Genomic DNA, 23,435 nt, shown 5'->3' on the forward strand with positions numbered 1-23,435 from the left:
ATGGAAAGCAGTAAAGTCTAGCAAGCAACCACCCCAAGAGTAGTTTACATTCTCTCCCTCTCCTCTCTCATGATATAAAACAGTCCCTGTACAAGGTTCATATTCATACTTGTGGACTAAAAATGGACAATATACCATAAGAGGTAACACTTCACTAAAGAACAGTAGGATGCATCCCAACCAGAAGAGCATGTTCCTTTTCCACTCTACCTCCCCAGAGGAAAAGAGAAGTTCTACTCAGCTACTCTGGAGACTGCTATGCCTTTTCACAAGCTAAAAAGCATCTGAGCTCTGCTCTGCAAATAACTTCCTATGGAAACATAGTCCATTGTCTTTCTAGGCAATGGGATAAAAGAAATCATCTATACATTAAAATAAAGCAGCTTTGTTTCTTCACCTTATACCTGACTGAACACTCACAAAGAAACAATGATCAATGATATGACTGATAGAGTGTATCTGTTCATGGAAGGAGCAGAGCTTACTCAGAAATTGAAAGTAGGACACAAAATAGCAGGGAAGAAGAAAGGGAGAAGAGGTAAGCAAAGATAAAAAAAAAAGGGGGACTAATGTTTATATTACTGAATAGATATTTTTGTTTTATTCCTGGGAAGAGGTTTTAAGAGAGGGTGCCACCAAGATAGTTTGTTTCTAAGCACATATAAACAGCAGCCATTTGTGAGTCCCATCACAGTTTATCTTCAACCACAGCTAATTAAAAATATACCATTCTATGACCTACAATCAACAAAAATTCATTAATTTTGCCTTTATTCTTCTAAATGATTTTTATTCTCTCTAGCTCTATAAAATATCTTCTGGGTATTTAAATAGCACTAAACCTATAAATTAATTTCAGTGATACTGTCATTTTATTACAGCACCATGTTCTAGTCATAAACACTAAATAACAATCCAACTATTTAACTTGTTCTTTATATCTCCCCTCAGATTCTTACTATATGTCTGACCCCACTGGGCAAGTCATCATTTACTGATTTAACCTCTCTCAGACTCAATTTCCTCATCTGTGGAGATAATGATAACTAAATGGTAGGGTTGTTGTGACATCAAAATGAGACAACATATGGAAAGCACTTTCCAAACTTTAAAGTACTATATAAATGCCAGCTAAAAACATAGTCAAGGCATTAAGAATGTATTAAGTATCTACTATGCCAGGCACCAGGCTGGGGATACAAAGAAAGGCAAAAGAGGCACACATTTGCTAGGACTGCTTTGTGACTGCAGCACGCGCACAAACACTCAGTGTGGTTTGTCAGAGAGACCTCGTTATTCCGAATGGAACTTCCATCCTGCACAAATGAATCCCTCCTGGATTCAGCATACAGAAATGCTATTGATGTTTGTGGATTGTACTCCTTCAGTGGAAGGTAAGCAGAATCTCTTGATAATGGGGAAGAAAACCTGGTTCTCCCTTCCTGAAAAGAGTCGACCTTTAAAAGATGGGATTAATTTAGTTCTTAGCAGAGAACTGAAGGAACCTCCTCCTAGAGCTCATTATCTTGCCAAAGTCTGGATGATGCATTACACCTTCTTGAACTTCCAGAACTAGCAAACAATGTGGACAATATTTGGGTAGTTGGAGGCAGCTGTTTATAAGGAAGCAATGAACTAACCTGGACATCAGCTGTTGTTTGTGACCAGAATTTTGCAAGAATTTGAGAGTGACACATTTTTTCCAGAAATTGATCTAAAGAAATATAAACTTCTCCCAGAATATCCAGGTGTTCTTACTGATGTCCAAGAAGAAAAAGGCATTCAAGTATAAATTTGAAGTATATGAAAAACATGATTAATATTTAAGGTTTGAAGGCTGCTGTTTCCAACAAGTTTTTCCATTAAAAATTAAACTGGTATGATGTTAGAATAAAAACTGTTATTAGAAGTAAAAAAAAAAAAAAAAAAGGCAGTAACAGCCGCTACTGAAGCTATCGTCTCAATTGGCTACTTTGGTAATTCTCCACGATTCTATCCCATAGACAGCAAGTCATGAGCAAATCGGGATAATTTTCTCCCTTCTTTGTCTCCTTTTATGCCTTTGATTTTTCTATCTTGTCTTATTGCTATTCCCACCATTTCTAGAACTATGTCAAACAATATCAGGTAAAGAAGGCAACCTTACTTTACCACTGAACTGACTGGGAAAGCTTCTAATGTATCTCCATTGAATATAATAGTAGCTTGTGGTTTTAGATACGTTTTATCATATTAAAAAAAAATCCTACTAACCCTATATGTGGTAGAGTTTTTAACATAAACTAACATGATAATTTGTGAAAGACTTTTTCCTCTTTTAATGATATGATCCTGAATCCAAAGAAAAAAAATGGGTTACTGTTTCAGTGAAGAATTTGGGGGTGATTAAAAGTACTCTTCAGGCGGCTAGGTGGCGCAGCAAATAGAGCACTGGCCCTGGAGTCAGGAGGACCTGAGTTCAAATCCGGCCTCAGACACTTTACACTTACTAGCCGTGCGACCTTGGGCAAGTCACTTAACCCCAACTGCCCTGCATTCCCCCGTCCAAAAAGCCAAAAAAAAAGTGCCATCCACTTTTTCAAATGTAATCCAGCCTGTTCTTTGTCCATTTAATTCTAGGCCAAATTCATTATTCATCTACAATGTCTATTGTCCACACAGACCACACACACATACACACACGCACGCACGCACACACACACACATACACCTCTAGAAATACAAAGACAAAAAATGAAGAAGTCCTTTGCCCTCAAGGAGCTTACATTCTATAAAGGTAGGCAACGTGTACAAATATGAATGTATTCAAAATAAATATAAGGTAATGGGGAAAGCAGAAGTCACTAGCAGCAGGGAAAATCAGGAAAGTCTCATGTAAGCGATGTTTGAGCTGAGCTTTGAAGGAAATTAAGGATTCTAAGGGCAGAAATAAGAAAGGAAAGCACTCCAAGCAGGGGAAAGAAGGTCAAACAAACTAGGAAAGTTGGAGAAATATAGTGCCTTGTGTAAGAAACAGTAAGAAGGCAAGTTTGGCTTAACCACAGAATACATGAAATAGAGTAATATGTAAGACTGGAAAGGTAAACAAGTAGGGGAAGTGTTACTCTGTACCTACAATAATTGTGACCCACAAAAGGAGACTGGCTGATGAAGTAAAGGCAGTTAGAATCTTGCAACAGGCAACCATAAATCAAGGAGAGAAATGCTAGACATAGTCAGACATGTCTATAACTTCAAAAAGTTCAAAAAAATAACAGACATGAGTGCTCTTAACTCCACTCAAGGCTCACCTCTAGCACATCTCCCTTCAAGAGATACTTTCTGAGTCTCTCATTTGTTATTGTACCTCCCAAAATCATCAAGTGGGGATATTTTTTGGTACATTGGAAATACTGTATTTACTTCTCTGTGAACAAATTTCACGCTCCTGCTTAGCAAAGTGCTTGGGACATAATAAGGACTTAAATGCTTATTAACTATTGATTATTTGACAATCCATTGTTTACTGTTTGAAAGTATCCCTGGTAGCATGAAAGATCCTTGAAAGGCAGGAATTGTTCATTTCACTATGATTTGCAAAGTATTTGTCACATAGTAGGCACTTAATGTTTGTTAAGTGACTTGACTGAATATGGCTCAGAGATTTTAAGTGATTTCTTTGAAGTGACAAAGCCTACTATGTAATGAGCCTAGGTTTTCTGATTTCCTAATCCAGTACTATTTCTGCTAACCCACAATCAACGATAAAGAAATAATGCCTAAACAGCTATTTTTATCACAAACTATCCCTTTTCTAAGCAAGAGTTTTTCTAAAAGATGAACCCATAAAAACAAAGTACTTTAAATAAAGCAAGTTCTCTTCTAATACCTCATCATAGCATAAAGGTGACCCTAGTGTGGGGTAAAGGCTATCCATAAGTATATGTAAGCTCTGGAAGATCACACAATTCTGAAGAGATTTTAAGCATGGTCTAAGAAAAAAAACTATGTCTGCTTTTCACCAGCCTAAGTAAAAAGAAAACTCTCACTAGTCACTTGGTAATGCATTATTTGGCCATAGGAATCCAAAAAAACAAAGAAAAATACTTCCACTTCTGAGGCTACAGTAACAGAAGGAGAAGGGAGCAAAATGTATACTAAGAATCACAGATTTTTAACCAATTATAAACATTAACCTAATTGTTGGTACTCTAAATGCATGATCTTTGTGCAGGACCCAATAAGTTATATTACTGAAGGAACTAAATCATACCAATATTAACAATCTCACTATAAATGAAACCATAACAAAGTAAGTTGACACTAATAGAAGGATGACTTACTGGTTTCCCCAGGAAAAGCAAATATGGGAATAGCAGAGTTGGTTTTATTGTGCATCCAAAGGCAATAGGAAACAATCTCATGGACCACCTGATCACTTCCTATTGTGGAATCCTTGAAGTTTCAAAAAGATAACCATGAAGATAATTTCAGTTTATGCAGCAACATTTGTCGGCAGAGGATGAGGAAGTATAAAAATTCTACAAAGAACTCAGACCCTCCAAATTAAATCAATCTATACTTTAATACTCAATGACTTCAATAAAAAGGCTACCACCTAAGTTCAGGTCCTCATTACCTCTCACCTAGATTCTTGCAATAGTCTACTGATGGGTCTCTTAGCCAAAGTAATTTTCTTTAAGCACAGACCACGTGACTCTACTACTCAATCAATGCCAGTGGTTTCGTATTGCTTCTAGGATCAAATATAAATGTCTATATTTCTATCCCTATATATGCTTTTAAATCCCTGTACATAGCCCTATTTTTCCAGCCTCAATGGGCATTACTCTTCCTCCCACACTCTTTAATCCAGCTAAAGCAGCCTTCTCTCTCCTCATACAAAACACTCCATCTCCTGTCTCATCTGCCTCTGAAATGGTTATCCTACTTGCCTAGACTGCATTCCCTCCTCACCCCTACCTCATAAAGTCCCTCAGTTCCATTAAGATAAAGGCAAAAACACTCTCCTGGGGGTCAGAGTCAAGATGGCAGAGTAGAAGCAGGTCTTCCACGTGGCTCCGGCTTCCACCTTCCCCAATTCATGTAAAAGGGGACTCTGAACAAACTTTGGAGCTACAGAACCCACAAAATGACACAGAGAAGCTAACCTCCCACAGCCCAGCAGGCCAGCAGCAAGCAGCCAGCGCAGCCAGAGCCACACCCAGCTCCATGCCAAGGTTTCAGCCCCAGGGTGGGCCTGACCAGCCACCTGGTGGAGGGACTCCAGATGACCAGCAGCTGTGGTGGTCCAGAATTATCAACAAATAGATGCTAAGGACAAAGTGAGAAGTCAGTGCAGTGTGGACTTTGGGACCCAGTGGTTGGGAGTGAGTCGGCTTCTGCCCCCAGGGTGAGAAGCGATGAGGAGCCGCCCCCATGTAGCAGCTTTAGCTCCTGGCCTGCAGAGTGTAGGGGGACCAAGCACCAGTCTGAGGGGTAATAGCTCTTGCTTTAACCTGCTTGGATCTGAATTGCGGTCTAGGGTGGAGGTCCTGGGGTGGGTGTCCAGCTTGCCAGAGCACGTGGAGGCTTCAAAGAGGACACCCAACTAATACCTCTGGCAGCTGAGAAAACCCCAGCATTTGGGACGAAGCTCCCCTGTCTGATAGCAGAGCCCTACTGTGGCAAAAAGCCCAAAAGTCAAGTAAAGGAGTGGCAACATGACCAGGCAAAGGAAACAAAGCAAACAGAAGAACCCAACATTAGACTCCTATTTTGGGGACAAAAAGGATCAAAGCATGGAACAGGAGGAAGACATGGAAGTCGGAACTCCTGCACCAAAAGCTTCTAAGGAAAACACAAGCTGGTTACAAGCCATAGAGGACCTTAAGAAGCAGATAAGAGAAGTGGAAGAAAAATTGGGAAGAGAAATGAGAACAATGCAAGAACATTACGAAATGAGAGTCTACAGCCTGACTGAGGAAAATAACACCTTAAAAAATAGACTAATTCAAATGGCAAAAGAGGCTCAAAAAAGCAATGAGGAGAAGAATGCCTTAAAAAGCCTAATTTGCCAGATGGAAAAAGATTCTCAAAAGCTCACAGAGGAAAATCATTCCTTCAGAATTAGACTGGAGCAAATGGAAGCTAATGACTTTAGAAGAAATCAAGATGCTGTCAAACAGATCCAAACAAATGAAAGAATAGAAGGCAATGTGAAATATCTCATTGGAAAAACCACTGACCTGGAAAATAGATCCAGGAGAGAGAATTTTAAAATTATTGGACTACCTGAAAGCCATGATCAAAGAAAGAACCTAGAAACCATCTCCAAGAAATCCTCAAGGAAAACTGCCCTGATGTTTTAGAACCAGAGGGCAAAATAGAGGTTGAAAGAATCCACTGATCACCTCCTGAAAAAAATCCCAAAAAGAAAACTCCTAGGAATATTATAGCCAGGTTCTGAAATTCCCAGATCAAGGAGAGAATATTACAAGCAGCCAGAAGAAACAATCTGAATATTGTGGAAACACAATCAGGATAACCCAGGATCTGGCTGCTTCTACACTGAGGGATCGAAGGGCTTGGAATGTGATATTCCGGAGGTCAAGGGAGCTGGGATTAAAACCAAGAATCACCTACCCAGCAAAACTGAGTATCATGTTTCAGGGGAAAATATGGTCATTCAGTGGAATACAGGACTTTCAAGCATTCTTGATGAAAAAACCTGAGTTGAACAGAAAATTTGACATTCAGATACAAGAAGCAAGAGAAGCATGAGAAGATAAACAGGGAAAAGAAATCATAAGGAACTTATCAAAGTTGAACTATTAACATTCCTACATGGAAAAACAATCATTGTAACTGATGAAACTTTTCTCAGTATGAAAATAGTTGAAGGGAATAGAAATATGTGTGTGTGTGTGTATATATACATATATATGAGGGTATATGGCCATATGAATACATATGTGAATGTATATATATGTATATATGTTTACAGGTATACATAGAGGACATAGGACCAATTTAATAGGAAGGGATGATACTTAAAAGGTGAAATTAAGAGGTGAGAGAGGAATATAATGAGAAGAGATGGGGAGAGACAGAATGGGGTAAACTATCTCATATAGAAGAGGCAAGGGAAAATGGTTACAATGGAGGGCAAGAATAGGAAGGCAAAAGGGAATGGGTCAACCTTATTCTCATTGAATTTGGCTTGGGGAGGGAATGAAATACATACTAAATAGGGTTTCTCACCCTACAGGAGAGTAGGGGGGAAGGGAATGATGCAAGGGAGGTTAGGCTGTGGGAGAGGGAAGGTGGAAGCACCCACTTTTGAAAAGGGACAGGATCAAAGTAGAGAATAGAACAAGTAGGAGGTGGGATAGGAGGGAGGGAAATATAGTCAGTCTTTTACAATATATCTACTATGTTAATGTTTTGCATTAGCTATACATGTACAACCTATACTGAACTGCTTATCTTCCCAGTAAGGGTGGGTAACAAGGGAGGAAGGGAATGAATCTGGAATTCAAAGCTTTAAAATCAAATGTTTAAAAATATATATACATATATATTATTATTATTAATACTATTTTATAAGTAATTGGGAAATAAGATATACAGGTACTGGGGCATAGAGATCCACCATGCCCTACTGGAAAAGTCGAAAGGGGTATGGGAGAAAAAATTGAAGAGAGCAGATTGGAGGAGGGGATATCCTGTGGGACTGCTATTTTGGGACAGTCGGTAGGGGAAAAACGGGGAGAAAATTTGTAACTCAAAATCTGGCAGAAATGAACGATGTAAATCAGAAGTTAATAAAGCATTTGAAAAATGAAAAAAAATACCATTCTCCTTCTGCAAGCTTTTCCTGATGCCCCAAATGGTATTATTCTGCCTCTTAAACCCTTTTGTATTTAACTACCTTGTATATATCTGTATTTATTAACTTTCCATTTATGTTGTATATATTTACAGATGTAATTTTGCCCTCTATTACAATGTAAGGTTCTTGAGTAGGGATTATTTCATTCTTTTTATCTATATGTCTAGCACCTAGCTTAGTACACAGTAGGTGCTTAATAAATACTTGGTGATTGACTGGGGTGGGGGGAAGTTTACAGAAAGCTCATTGAAACTTAATTAAATCTGTTCATCTTCAAAACTGAAATTGGAGGGTAATAGCCAAAACGTTTAAATTTCTACTATTTTCTCCACCAATGACTGTGACAAGTACATCTTTGATATGAGTTTAAGAAGAAAACACAGCTTTCATAAACAGACTACATATTTAACTTCATATAACTAACTCAAAGGTATAGTGACTAAAGATCCCAATGAGCTTATGTGCTGACTGACTATACACACACACACACACACACACACACACACACACACACACACACACATTTCTTTTTGCTTTTTGAAGGGGGGAAAGTAGGGCAATTGGGGTTAAGTGACTTGCCCAAGGTCACACAGTTAGTTTTTGTTGTTCCCTGTCTGGCAGGATTTGAATTTAGGTCCTCCTGACTCCAGGGCTAGTGCTCTATTCACTGCACCACCTAGCCACCCCTGAGTATATTTTTTAAAATAATTATTAGGTAGATTTTAAAGGATTCTTAAAAGAGGTCTCCCATCTATTAAAATAATATAATAAGAGATAATCCTCCGATTAATAAAAAACAATGCTTGCCTAGATGTCTGCCACTGTCGTGGATAATGTACAACAATGCACCTGAAAAAAAAGTTAAGTCTTCCAACTCTTTCTGCTTACAAATGATATTATGCTGATTTCATAAAGTTCTAAAACCCTATAACCATCTACACAAGAAAAGACAAATGGATGAAAAAGGTCCCTTCTTTAGCTAGCAACTAGTTCCTAGAGGTGTGTGGGCGGGGCATAGGTGTGTAGACAATAGACACTATAGATGAATAATGAATTAGGCCTAGAATTGACAAAGAATAGGGTGCATTACATTTGCAAAATTGGATAGTGCTTTTAATCATCTCAAAATTCTTCACTGAAACAGTCACTTATCTTTTAACATTAATGTTCTACTACTGGTGATGCTATATAGTTCCACTTATAGAAGATCAGTTTTCCAAAGATTTAAACCAGAGGTCATCAGAAGGTCAATGAAGAGGTGCTTGGTGGGTATCAATAGGCTGCAGAATAATACCAAGAAAGGATAACATGGGTGAAGTGCAGTAAAGGATATCCTTTTCATCACTGAAAAAGTTTGGTTAGCAGCTAAGAGAACAAAAGATGTTCACAATGTGAAAAGGTCTAAAATAGGGGTTCTTAACTTTTTTTGTGTGTCACAAACCTCTTCAGCAGCCTGATGAAATCTATGTATCCCTACTCAGAATGCTTTTAAATTCATAATATACAAAGGATTGACAAAGAAACCAATTATACTGGAATAGTTATCAATTTTTTAAAATCAAGTTTATAGCCCCTAGGTTAAGAACTTCTGGTCTAGAAAAAGAGCCCCCAGGATATTGAATGCAGGCCCTGTGAAGGACTTATGGGAAGACATGAGCAAGATTCACACAGAATACAAAGGCCTGGATAGGATAAGATATGATCGCTGTAGGAAGCGCCTACATTCACAAAATCAGAGTTCCACCAAAGTTCTAATTCAAAACTGTTTTGTGATACAAAAAGACAAAAACATAACCCATGAAGGAAGTAAAAATAAACTCTGAAACAGATGGTTATCAAAACCAGAGACAAGATGATACAATATAAGCTCTTCAGGGCAGGGATCATTTCAAGCAATCAATATAGGTTCATTAAGCAACTACTATGTACCAGGCACTGTGCTAGGCACTGATCATACAAAGACCAAAAACAATTCCTGCCCATGAACTTACATTCTATTAAAAGAAACGAAGTATATATATTTGAATAAATACATACAAGATAAATACAAAGTAACTTGTGGGGAGATAGGGGACTAACAGCTTGGAGGGGGAAATCAGGAAAAGCTTTCTACTTTTAAGAAGGTGGTACTTAACTTGAACTTTCAAAGGTGCAAGCAAGGCATTAAGAGAGGCAGAACATTCATTTTTGTCTGTTTCCTCAGCACCTAGATCACCTAGTTTATCTAACTTTATACATGGTAGGCACTTTCTAAAATTCAACTGAATTACTAGGCAAGTGGAAGAACACATTAAAGATGAAAAAGTGGAACTTTTAGATACAAACTTCAAGGCTCTATTGTAGAAAATGGATCTGAACCTTATCCCTTATAATACAGTACAATAATAATCCATAGGCAACAGTACATATAACAAAACCTGCACCTAGGAGCAGCTAGGTGGAACAGTGAGTAAGAGCGTGGCGTCAGGAGGATGCAGGATTGGTTCCGAACTCAGATACCTAACCCACACAGACAAAAAAAACTGGCCGTGTAACCTTGAGCAAGTTACTTAACCCCAATTGCTTTAAAAAAAGAAAAAACCTGTACCTGAAGCTAAGAAAAAAAATAAGCAAATTGTGGTAATTAATAACCCCCTGTTTACCGGTAATGATGAACCAATGGAGAGTAGTATTTTCATCCTATGGCCTCTAAGACAAAACAAATTTTACTAAGACTGTTGTAATGGGAATATAAATTTTTTAAGATCTTCCCTGCCCTATGGAGCCTGTGGTGGGAGGCTTGTTTCTCAGGAGATACTTTGTGATTGGGCAGTGAGTCTAGAAGGTTGTTACATTCTCTGAACCAGGAGGCTATATAAGCCCTGATGGGAGGCTTTGCTTTGGGGCTCACTTTGAGAAGTGTTGTGTGATTTGACCAGATGAGACTCTGGGCAGCAGTTGAGAGCCCCCAGGCTTTGAAAACTAAGATGTTGATGCTTCCCTCTCTGGTAACTGTGATTTGGTATGGATGTATGTAATGGCTGGACAGTTTAGAAGCCTGTCTGCTGAAATGTTCTTGTAACTTATGCTTGTAACCTCTGTATATTCTGAAGTGCAGGGTGCTGACCTTTTCCACCTGAACTAGGTAAAAGATATATGTTTGATTGATTAAAAGTAAGCTTGTTAAGCCATTTTGAGTTGCTTTCCTTTAGCAAAGCAGATCTAAGAACCTGTGTGGGCAGCCATCCTGGGGATGCTGGGGTGCTTGCTGCTATAACTGTCAGACATCGTACACATCTGTTGATTTATATGGAAACAAATGAAAAAACCAAAATAGACTTTTACAGTATTTTCAGTGATCATTGGACAGTAAAACTAAAGGTATTCTGGGTACAGGAGCTGTTTTCAAGTCTTCTTCCAATTAAAAGTTATAACTCTTAAAGAAAAAGGAGGATCAGAGGATCAAAGACTTAGTTAGAAGGCTAGAAAGATGATTAAGACCATGAAAACTGAGTATGTGTCAATTTGATTAGGAAGCCATAAACTGAAAAAAAACAAAGAGAAAAGAAGCCAGCACCAGAAAGAAAGAAGCCAGGCACAGAAAGGCATGAAAGTAGTGGAGATGATGTTCAGAAACTGAAAGAACAAAATTACTGACAAGAATAGGATCAACACATTCTTACAAACCAATGTATAATAATCAAAATAAATTTATCATTTTAACAAATAGAGGGGATAAATAAGACCATACAAACATCTGGTAGGATAGAGCTTAGAGAAAGAATATCAGAATATAACTATTTTATATAAAAGAAAAAGATCTGGTATAAAGGGCAAGAGTAGCACTACATGTCAAAGATAAATACATACACACATGGGAAATCCACAACTTGAGAAGGGAAGCATGTGCACGAAGATAAAAGGAGTGGAAAAAACAAATGTTATTATTGGAGTATATCATAGGCTCTCTTGCACAGATGGAAGATATGGATAATACTTCCCAAATATAGATTACAAAACTAGCATAAAAGTAAAGTTACATGGCTATGGAGATCTTCAATTATCCTGACATCTGTTAGAAGTCTCATTCCAGAGTCTGGAGATATCTGATAAATTCATAAGATAACTTGCCAACAATTTCCTTTCTCAGAATGTAGAGAACACAAGTAGGGGAAGTGATACTCTGAATCTACAGCAATTATGACCAACAGGGAGTGTGGCTGGTAAAATAAAAGTAATAAGAACCTAGCAACAGGTGACCATGAATGTCAAGGAAGGAAATGCTAGACATAGTCAGACATATCTAAGACCTTAAGAAGTTCAAAGAAATAATACTCATGAGTTCTCAGAAGAGCCCAGAACTAAAAAGGACAAGAAAGAATAGAAGAGCATATATATAACAAAAGCATGCCAGAAATCTGTAAGAATGCTGTTGAGAAGGCTAGTTTTATTAAAAACTTTCTTCACAACTGTCTGAGGAAGAGGGAATGAACCAAAGCTTGTGAAAAATACTTACTCACTTGGGAAAGTAACCTCAAAATCATCCCTCAACTCTTCCTTCTCCCTCACCTCCTCCCCTTATCCAATACATTGCCAAGTATTCAAATGATATAGAGCTGTAAGGGAGAGCCAATATGTTGGAAAGATCTCATCAAACTGGAACAGTAAGATGAATCTAACAAGAATAAACGTAAAATCCTGCAACAAAATTTTCAAAACCCAACTTCAGAGAACACAAAATGGGAGAGACTTACCTTAACATCAGTTCATGTAAAAATTATCATTGGTGTATTAATTTACTGTTTATGAATCCTCAGTAGCATGTGATGACCAAAATGGCTAAAGTAATCTTAGGCTATATTAGTGAAAGGATAAAGAAGGCAAGAGTCTCACTGAACACTACAAAAATCAGACCAATCTAGAATATGTTGAATTTTGGGCACTACATTTTAAGGGAACTGACAAATTAAATCAAGTCCTGGGAAGAGTGACCAGGACAGCAAGTGCATAAGAAATAATGTCAAATAATGTCATAGTAGGAATGCTTGGCTGTTTTTGTTTTAAACTGAGAATGTTAAACCTAGAGGCCTATAGTAGACATGATAATACATTTCAAATATTTAAAGGACTGCCGTATGCATGGATTAAATAATCTGTGTGGCTACAGAGGACACAACTAATAAATACTACAGAGGAGTAGTAGATTTCACCTCATTTTAACAATCAGAGTTGTCCAAAAACAGAGCAAAAAGAGCCATCTCTCTGCATATATAAAAACAGAACTTAGATAACTTATCATAGAGTTGGGGATTGGGGGAGAAGGGGGTCACCTGGAGGGTTTACTATATCCTAGGAGACACTGAACTATATAACTATTTAAAAGACTCCCTGACACTCTAAGAATCTATGATTCTTGAAGTAGTAATTCTGTGGGTTCTGTCCCAAATAAGTAGTGTATTGACAATAAAAGAGCTTTCTTCTCTTCGTATTCCTTTATTTTTTGTTTTTTTGGTTAAGGCTTGTCACTTGATAAGTACAGGGGAACTTTTGAGGAAACTGCCTCTACCAAAGCCAAGAGGAAAATGTTCTACAATTAATAGTCTTAAAGAGTTACCTGGGGCTCAGGTACTGAAAGGTTTAAGAGATTTGTCCAAGTTCTCAAAGTCAGTCAATCAACTTCTGACAAAGACTATAACTTCAAACAATTTTTGTTCCATGATGGTACATAAAGAAAAGTTTATGGAATTCTAAACAAATAATCACTTTAAAAAAAAAAACAGCACTGACCTTGCAGTGTCTAACAAAGGTAATTTTCAATTTTGTTTTAGATACACTTCATTCCTTTACTTTATTCTACAGTCAAAAATACTAAATGTCTACTAGGTGCAAAGCAACGTACTAACCTTACTATGCTAAGCATTTAATTAGCCATTATTATATGTGATTAAGAATATACTGGAAAAATAAATTGTTCACCATACATATACATGAGAGAGACACACAGAGACACACGAGAGAGAGAGAGAGAGAGAGAGAGAGAGAGAGAGAGAGAGAGAGACAGAGAGAGAGAGAGACAGAGACAGAGAGAGACAGAGAGACAGAGAGACAGAGAGAGACAGAGAGACAGAGAGAGAGACAGAGAGACAGAGAGAGAGACAGAGAGACAGAGACAGAGACAGAGACTGGTTACCCTAACAGATAAAGGGTAGGCGTTAGAGTCAGGAAGACCTGGGCTAAAGTCCAGCTTTTGACACCTATTACCTAAATCTGACCATCTGTAAGCCTCAATGTCCACCAAGCAATTCTATCAAACTAAAAATTTCAGAAAAGGTGTTGATCTTTATTAGTATAGGTAGTTTCCATATCAGAAAGTTCTCCATAGATGAAATCACAAGTCCAGACCAAAAAAGAAAAAAAGTATTGTTATTTCTAAGAATGATCCAACATAGTAGGATTTGGTAATGTATGGCACAAGATAATTCTTGTTTGATAATGTATGGCTGCAGAGGAGAGGTAGGGGATGTCAACAGATTCATAATTATATAATGTTATAAAATATGTAAAATATATATAAAATAAGTACAGTCCCTAAACTAAGATAGATATTGCAAGTATAATGCCAATTTATAGATAACGACATTGAGGCACAGAAAGGTTAACTCACTAAACACAACTAATAAGATTCAGGAAATCAGGATTCAAATTGTGGTCTTCTGACTCCAAATCTAGGGCTCCTTCTATCACATGATGCCTCTAGGAGCCTACACTGGGAAGCATTCTCTAAGTGACCCTTTGGCCACTTGAAATTCATCTGTCCCACACTGAAGAGACCATGTGAGCACTGCTAAAGGCACTTACATATTTAATTCCATACACCAGCCTAACAACACCTAACAAACTGACCTTTAAGGTCAAGTTTAAAAAAAGATCCCTGGATATAAATGGTTAGGTCATCTGTGAGGCCACCTAAAATCGCTAACTTTTCCCCTAAAATGAACACTGATAATTTTTAAAAGCTGCCTATACTCAACAAGCCATCAATATTCTATACCCTAGTGATGAGGCCTTAATAAAAACCTTAATTCTGCTAGTTCTACTTATCAAAAAAAAAATCACTGTGAGAACTGGCAAAGGGGAAAGACAAGCTTGTCCTCTGACTAGATCATAATCAGTTTAGTTTTATCTCTAGGTAAAAGTTAAGGAATGGTACAATCTTGCATTCCTTACTCCTCAAAAAGTAAAAGTATTGTCTCCACAAAGTGTTATTAGACTTATGCCCACCTATTCATTAAAAGTGATCTGTAATGTTCCATTACACAAATGAAAGATCAACAACAAGGAAATACAACTCAAGGAAAAGAGTTAAGTCTTCATTCTCTCACCTAAGTTTCCCTTCAGTTTCAAGCTTGTCTTGAGTACATTCAGGAATGGGCCTAGCTGTTCCCATCAACCGACCCCATCTTCCTCTCTACTGCTTGTTCTCCTACTCTTTTGTCTTGAAGGTTCTCAGTCCTTTCTATGCTAGGCCTAACCCAGAAGCTGCCTCCCACATGAAGCCCAGGAACTCTTTCAGACACACAGACGTCCGCCTCTGTCCTAGGATTTACTTTTAACTTTCCTTTCTGGCAGTACATCAGGGCTCGTGTTTACCAGGCCTAAATAGGATGAGATGAGATGGGAAGAGATGGGATGGGATGGGATGGGATGGGATGGGATGGGATGGGATGGGGTGGGGGGATGGGGAGGGAAAGACTGGGAAGGGGAGGAGAGAGAATGGGATGGGTGGAGGTGGGAAAGGAGGGGAGGGGAGGGGAGGAGTGGGGAGACCCTGGCCTAGGGGAAAAAGTATGGGGGAGGGGGAAGCCAAGCCAGGGCATCTTCCCCAGCCTGCCTCGCGGGCAACGAGGACCGGCCCGTGAGACGAGCGGGGGAGGGGTGCCCGCCCGCGCGCCGAGCCGAGCCCTTAACTCCACGGGCGAGCGACCGGATGAGGGGCGGCGCGGTAGCAGCGGCCGTCCTCGTTGTCGTTCCCCGCCCCCCCTGCCCCAGCTCTGCGGGCACGCGCGAACACACACACGCACGCACACTAGCACGCACACACACACACACAAAGCGGCCCGGCGCGGGCCGATCCAGCCAGGCCCGGGGGAGGAGCAGCAGGGCCGTTGGCGGCGGTCCCCGGGCCAGGCCTAAGCCAGAGGAGGCCGCGCCGCGCCCCGCCCCCGCCTCGCTTAGCCGCCAACGGCCCCGCGGCCCCCGCCCGCCCGTGGTCCCTCCGCCCGTCCTTTCCTCCCTCCCTCCCTCCCTCACTCACCCACCTCAGAATCCGCGGCGGCCATGGCCCGGGTGCCCCGACTGTGGCCCCGCCCCCGTCCCGCCTCGCGCACATAGGCCCCGCCCCCACGGCGCCCCGCCTCTGGTCGATAAGCCCCGCCCCCGCGCTGCCACACGCACACCAAGACTCCGCCCCTCTCTGCAACCGTTCATCCCCACTAGGACTGAGGAAATGAAGGGAGCCGACCCACGACTGTGAGCCGACGGGCGCACGCGCAGTTTACGAAGCTCTTATGGCGGCGCCCTAACTCGCTTTTCCGCACAGCTGGAGTGCCACGTGACTTCCCTGAACGCCAAAACCAAGTGCGTCACCAGCGCTAGAGGGAACCTGGGAGGGTCGGACCGGAATTGAGGTTATGAACGCTCTCTTCCAGCTCCAGGCAGTGAGGGCGCTCAAGCTTGAGAGTGAAAAGTTAATAAATGCTTGTTTACTGACTCCATGAAACTTTTGACGGCGGGGAACAAGAGGGTAGGCATGGAGCTTAGTGTGACACATCCTGGGCCTAAATTCTCAGCTTTCCTTGGCCCCCAGGCCGAGTAACCCCCGGGAGAGCCCGTATCCGAAGCTCCAGGAAGGGGAGGTCCACGATCACAAAACCAGTCCACGCGCACGTTGTCATCTAGCTAGTAAAGGAACGATGGTCATCCCCACTGTACTGATGGGAAAACTGAGGCCCTAAGTGGCTTATACCAAAAGCCAGGGAATAAGGGCGGAGTCACGACTTTTCCTGGCCTCCAAATCCCCACCTCAGCCCAGGGTTCTTCCCCAACAAACACCACCTGGCGCTTCCCTCCTCCCGTTCCAGTCCCTGGGTTGCCCCAGCGGGGCAGGGCCACACCGCGGCTCCCTGCCGCCCTCTGCAGACGAAAGGCGGGATGGTGTTTCTCTTTCTCCCCAGGGTCCCTCACTGGATTCGCGACATCGCCCGCGCCCGCTTGATGCTCAGTGAAAAAATGAATGAAATTTTCTCCCCGCAAACTCCACCTTTTTGCCGCCGCCTGTGGGTGACTTGGTAGCCCCTGAGATTCCGAACCTCCCCCCCTTGTCCGTGTCCTCTGCTGCCCTCCCCAGGTGACAGCCGAGCTGCTCCCTCCGCCCGCGACTCCTCTGTCTAAGCCTAGGAGCCCTGGCCAAAGTACCAGCTCCAGTAAACCTCACTTCTTCCTTTGGGCTCCGGCGAGCGCCTCGTGTGTCACTTGGCCCCTGTGGTCCTGGAGGGTGGAGGGAGAGGAGCCGAGTTCAGCTCACATTCATAGTGAGCCACAGAGAGAAAAGGACATGCTGGCTGTTATTAGTGCATCAGACAAAGGGGGGTGGGGGCTGGAAATCACCGAGCAAAGAGAGCATCATCTTATATAGGGGTGGAAGATCCGGGAAGGGGTCATGGAAGAGATGGCATTTGTGTGACTCCGTGAAGCACAGATAAGCGTGTATGGCATGTTTGTTTTATATATATATGTATGTATAGGGTGTATAGATGTAGTACATTTGAGTTGCTTTAAGTCTAGATGTTGAACTGAGAGGTAGGGGGTAATAGGGGTATACAGCAGAAGAGGGGAGGAGGTGTGACCCATGAACAGTTCAAGGTGTGTATAGGGAAAAGAACCCTGAGGAGAGAGGGAGGAAGACAGGTTGGTTTTGTTGTTTCGTTTTGGCTTGTATGGGTGGGTGGGTGCGCGTGCGCGCGCGCGAGCGCACGTTCCAGTGTCTTAAGCATTTAATAAATGACACCGTCCCAAGTTTTTCTGATAGTCAGAATTTCTACACTGAGCAAAGTTGAGGTCTGGGTTGGGGTTTCCCTGATGCTCCAGGAAGGTTCAGGTTTCCCAGCTCCACTTATGCTGAAAAGTTCCTAGCCAAAGGTCGGGCTGAGAAAGCCTGTAGTCCATCCTCATTGTGAGCCCCTACATTGGTGGCCATGTCAGTCTGCACTGTTTCCGTGTTAGCCATGGCGTGGGACCCATTAGAGTTCATGTTCCAGTTGCATGCAGACTTCATGCTGCTGGGAGGGTCCCAGGCCCCGAGGGTCGGCCAGGCACAGTGCAGATGGAGATGGGGGCGGGGGCTCGGGGGCTCAAATCTTAATGGCAGCTAAAGCCACAACCCTGGGGCCGACTAGGGAGCTAAGGAGGAACAGAAGGAGGACAAAGAGGGGAGGAGGCTCCCAACCTGGCTCGAGTTCAGCCCTTCGAGCCAAAGGTGACTGCTGCCCCCATCTGGCCAAGGCTTAGATAGGCCCTGGAGCCAACATCAAAATAAGAGTCCCCCGTTCAAAGCCTGACAGGAGGAGAGGTTGTGAGCTCTGGCCACGATCTCTATGGGCAGCGGTCGAGAGCCCCCACCACCACCAAGGACTAGGCGGAATCTTGCAGGAGCCAGGGGGAAAACGGGACATTCCAGTTGCCTCCCTAGGCCGTATTCCCAGCAATCACTATTATCTGTGTCCTCCATGTTCTGGATTCTGTTCAAAAGGCACTGTGAACTGGGTTGGTTTCTGCCCTATAACTGACCCTGAACCCCACAGAGAAAAGAGATACCCCAATTACTGACTACTTCTGCTGCAGCAATATTCTGTGACTGTTTCCCTAAATTCTATTCACAGCTTCTATCCCAAACCTTCTTTTCTGAAGCCATCTGTGCCACCTCCATTCCTCTCCAGCTCAGTAGAGCAAGCAAATTGTGTCTGAAGCTCCCTCTTCTCACGTCTGCACTCAAATCCTCCCAAGATCTTCATCCCATTTTCTTCCTTCCTCAGCTCCTGAAGAAGTCATCCTTATCAAGGCCAGTGCTCTCACCCAATGCCATCCCTTCCAAGAACTTGTTCCTTTCTTGATGCCTACAAGCATGGCTAGACCTCACATATTCTTTTAAAAACACAAACAAAAAAAAAACCTTTCACTCTGGAATTCACTTCCTCCCTTCTACCACATAGAATCCCTAGGGACCTTCCAAAAATAACTAAGTTCCCCTCTTCACTAGAGGCCTTCCCTGATCTTTTTGTTATGCTCTCCCTCCCTCGTATTACATGTATTCATGTTTTTGTATCTACTTTGTACGTTTCTTCCCAGTAGAATGTAAGCTTCTTAAAGGCGGGGACTGTTTAATTTTAATTTTTTTTGTTCCTGAACCTGGAACAGAGTAGGCACTCAGAAGCTGCTTGTTAAAATTGAAATGCCTAACCTAGGCTCTAACCTTTTCATGATCTTTTTGTCATTCTGCCTCTCTGCCTTACAATCCTAAACTTATGCTTTTCCTTAATGTTACCTCCCAACCCTCCACCCCTCAGTTCTCTTTCCCAGGACATTATGTAACCAGTACTGGCTACATCCTGATCCTTTGGTGAACTATTTCAACTCTACACTGTCCTCTTCTCTTGATGCCTTCGCTTCTGTTCAATTGCTGCAAAAAGCAAAGATGGAAAAAAATCATGAAATCATTCACTACATGGGTCCACTACAAATTTTTATTACATAACCTCAACTGGGCCATCACTGCAGCAAGGCAACCCTTTTACACCTCCTAATCAATTCACTATCCTACGTACCACTACAACCATTAAAAAGCCTTTTCTCTCTTTAAACCTCGCATGGCTCCTCCAGCCTCCCTCTCCCCTCTCAGCTAAGAATCTTGCTTCATATCACTGAAAAAATTGAAGTCGTCCCTCTTCTCCCTTCCTCCTCAGTTGCAGATGCCTTCTGGAACTATCTGTGATAGTAATGGAACATAAAGATTCCCCTGTATTGGCTTGGTTTTCAAACTGATTGTGTTAAAACCCAGAGCTTGTTAATCCCACCTGTGGGATGGACTTGTTGATGTGAAAAGAAAGTCCTGAACTGGGAGGAGCTGGTGACATAGATTTGGAGAGACACAAGAGAGAGGCAGAAGAACTTTTTGGAAGCATCACCTCGTGGAGGCAGAGAGAGACTGAGAGGATTGTTGAGTGCCACTTTGAATTGCCCTGGACTTTTGAGACCTGCCCCCTGAGCTGCCAAGGACTGAGGAGACATGGCTGTTTTGCTGGTACTTTGTCTGTCTGTTTTGTTGTTGTTTTGCCAGATTTGCCCACTGGTGAAAGACAGTCCTTTTGTTGAAGAAGTCCTGGAACCTGGCTTTTGGTTAAGAAGCCCTGAGACTGTCCTGCAGACAGAGTGAATACTGTCCACGGTGAAGGACAGTCCTCTTGTTGAAGAAGTCCTGGAACCTGGCTTTTGGTTAAGAAGCCCTGAGACTGTCCTGCAGACAGAAAGTGAATACTGTCCACTGGTGAAGGACAGTGCTGTTGTTGCAGGGGTCTGGGAAGCTTTCTGTTGGTTCAGAAGCCCTGAAGAAGGATTTTCTGGTTGTATGTTTACAGAAATCCTGGGAGAGGGTTTTGCTAATGTTTTCAGGGGTTCTAGGACTGTTCTGCAGACAGAGGATGAATTAATGAAGAGACTGGAAATGTATCTTGTGGCTTTGCTAAGCCTTGTCTCCCCAGGAACTAAGATTGCTGAGAACTTGCCTCATGTCAAGATGAAGAAAAGAGCTCCATTTGGGTATTAAGTGCTGTGCTTAAACTTGATGTAACTCTGGGGTAGATTCAATTGTGATCCAGGGGTGGGGAACTTTTGACCTTTTTGTGCTCTGTGATTGAACAAATGAAGGTATTTTACTTATGTTTGGAAACTAATCTCCATTTGAGAAGAGGGGCTTTGTGGTGGACTAAATGAAGGTACAGCCTAGGGGTGGAGTAGTATTTAGAACAGGGACTTTGTAATTGAATGATTGGAAGGTCCTGGGGTGGGGTAGTCCTTGGAGATTATTTAATCACACTTAGTAAATGCTGTATTTGGAATGATGTCATGTTTTGACCTTCTCTGTTCTTGGTTTGTCACTGAATAAAATGGAGAGCACCTATGCTGGTATTCTGAACCTTGAGAAGTTGCCTTTCCTTGACATTACATTACACTATCTCATCCTTTACCCCTGTCTCACTTGAAAATGTGGCCCTTCTTGTGAAGGCAAACTCCCCTACATTCAAGAGTGATCTCATTCCATCCCATCCCTGCAAAAGATTGTCCTTATCTTCAATCTCTCCCTATCTGCTGGCTCCTTCGATACTACCTACAAACATGCCCACGTCTTCCCCATTTTCAAAAACTCTTCACTTGATCCCCTCATAGCTGCTACCTATTATATATCTCTTCTTTTTTTGTTGTTGCTAAACTCCTTGAGCTACCGTCTATAATCAGTGGCGCTGGGCCATCTCCAGTCATCCTGATCTATATCTGGCCACTGGATCCAGATGGTTCTGGAGGAGAAAGTGAGGCTGGTGACTCTACACAGCCCTCCCTCACTTAAATCCAGTTTACTTGCAAGTCATAGCATCATCTTCGTGATGTCACCGTCCTCTTTGAGAACAAAGGATAAACCACACACAATTGGTGCCTCCACTTCTTTTCCTGTCACTTTCTTGACTCTCTACAGACTGGCTTCCAACTTCGTCATTCAACCAAAACTGCTCTTTCCAAATTACTAATGGCATCATAATTGCCAAATCTAATGGTCTTTTCTCCGTCTAGATCCTTTGCAACCTCTCTGCAGTCTTTAATTCTATAGTGCTTCTGCTGCTTGGTAAGTCTCACCTATAGATTTTCTAGACATTATTCTCTCCTAGTTCTCCTCCTACCTGTATGGCTGTTCCTTTTTAGTCTTCTCTGCTGTATCTTCATCCAGGTCACAGCTAATAAACGAGGCTCTGTCCAGGACCCTCTTATCTTTTCCCTCTACACTATCCTCAAGGATTCAATTATTTACCTCCGTAAAAATGATTCCCAGCATTTATCCAGCCCTAATCTGTCCCCTGACCTCTACTTTCCTATCTCCAATTGCCTATTGGACATCTTGAATTAGATTTCTCATAGACATCCCAAACTCATGCCCAAAGCTGAACTCTCTTCCTAACTCTATTACTGTCAAGGTGACCATTATTCTCCCAATGCCACTACTCTATACACCCTCTCTCCTCTGACATAGCTGCTGCCCTAGTGCCACCCTTTTCACCTCACCCCTGGACTACTTCAAGAGCCTTCTGCTTGGTTGGTCTCCCTGCCCTGAAGTCTCTCTCCACTTCAGTCTATTCCCCATTCAGCTATCAAATTCATTATCCTAAATATAGCTCTGAACACATCACTCCCCTAATCAATAAACTCAAGTGACTCTCAGACACTTCCCGGATCAAACATAAAACCCTCTGTTGGGTTTTTAAAGCTCTTCCTAACTGTCTCCTCCTCCTCCCTTTCCAGTCTTCTGTGATCCAGTGATTCTGGCCTCCTCCTACTCTATCCCCTGACTGCATTTCCATCTGGCTGTCTCCCATGCCTGGACTGTCCTCTCTCCACACCTCTGCTCTTTCATACAAGCACCTTCCCTCTGAGATTGCCTCCAATATATTCTACACACACACATAGTTGTTTGCATGTTGTCTCCCCCCATTAGATTGTGAGGTCCTTGAGGGCAGGCACTGTTTTTGCCTTTCTTTGGATTTCCAAAGCACAGTTTCTGTCATACTTTTGTTGTTCAGTCATTTTTCAGTTGAGTCCAACTCTTCATGACCCCATTTGGGGTTTTCTTGGCAAATATACTGGAGTGGTTTGCCACCTCCTTCTAAGACAAATACAGCTAAGTGACTTGCCCAGGGTCACACAGCTAGTAAGTGTGTCAGAGGCCAGATCTTAACTCAGGAAGACGAGTCTTCCTGACTCCAGGCCTGACACCCTATCCATTGTGCCACCTAGATCTACTTCTGTCTGGCATATACCAGATGATTCATAAGAGCTTTTTGGCTCGGCTTGATGGATCTCACTGAAGGCCGCAATGTTCTGAAGTCAAGTAACACTCCTATACATTTTAAAATTCCAAGCTTCAAGCTATGAGCAGACAGTGGGGCAAGTGTCCACCCCAAATTCCAGAGACAAGAAAGAGAATAAGAAATGAGGAAGCTTCAGGATAGGGCTGGGGAGCAGAGATTGTGAGGGGAGGGATCATCAAGTAAACAAAGCTATGGCTGCACAAAAGTTATACATGGGGGTGCTAGGGGCGCAGCGAATAGAGCACCGGCCCTGGAGTCAGGAGGACCTGGGTTCAAATCCAGCCTCAGACACTTAACACTTACTAGCCAGCCTCAGACACTTGTGACCTTGGGCAAGTCACTTAACCCCAATTGCCCTGCTTTCCCCCCTCCAAAAAGAAAAAAAAGTTATACATGAA

At 42.1% G+C, this 23,435-nt stretch overlaps 1 protein-coding gene and 1 pseudogene across 8 annotated transcripts in view; one reads left to right on the plus strand and one right to left on the minus strand.

Moving 5' to 3' along the window:
- The window catches only part of EHMT1 (euchromatic histone lysine methyltransferase 1), a 430,700-nt gene that overhangs the window by 305,379 nt on the left and 101,886 nt on the right, over positions 1-23,435 (minus strand). For 3 of the 8 annotated variants that reach the window (XM_069072712.1, XM_069072720.1, XM_069072713.1), the window contains exon 1: positions 16,171-16,217. Coding sequence is in view for 1 of the 8 variants with exons in the window: in XM_069072710.1 (XP_068928811.1) it covers positions 16,171-16,191 (21 nt within the window). In the remaining 7 variants the exon portion in view is untranslated. Of the gene's footprint in view, positions 1-15,234; positions 15,456-16,166; positions 16,218-23,435 lie in introns of those variants that run through there. The other 5 variants (XM_069072710.1, XM_069072721.1, XM_069072714.1 and 2 more) reach the window with 5 other exon arrangements.
- On the plus strand, positions 910-2,644 carry LOC138149550 (dihydrofolate reductase pseudogene; annotated as a pseudogene).

This window comes from Petaurus breviceps, unplaced genomic scaffold, assembly GCF_028583685.1.
Source record: "Petaurus breviceps papuanus isolate PSGF00001 unplaced genomic scaffold, PetGlider_PUasm1.0 90847, whole genome shotgun sequence".
NCBI lineage: Eukaryota > Metazoa > Chordata > Mammalia > Diprotodontia > Petauridae > Petaurus > Petaurus breviceps.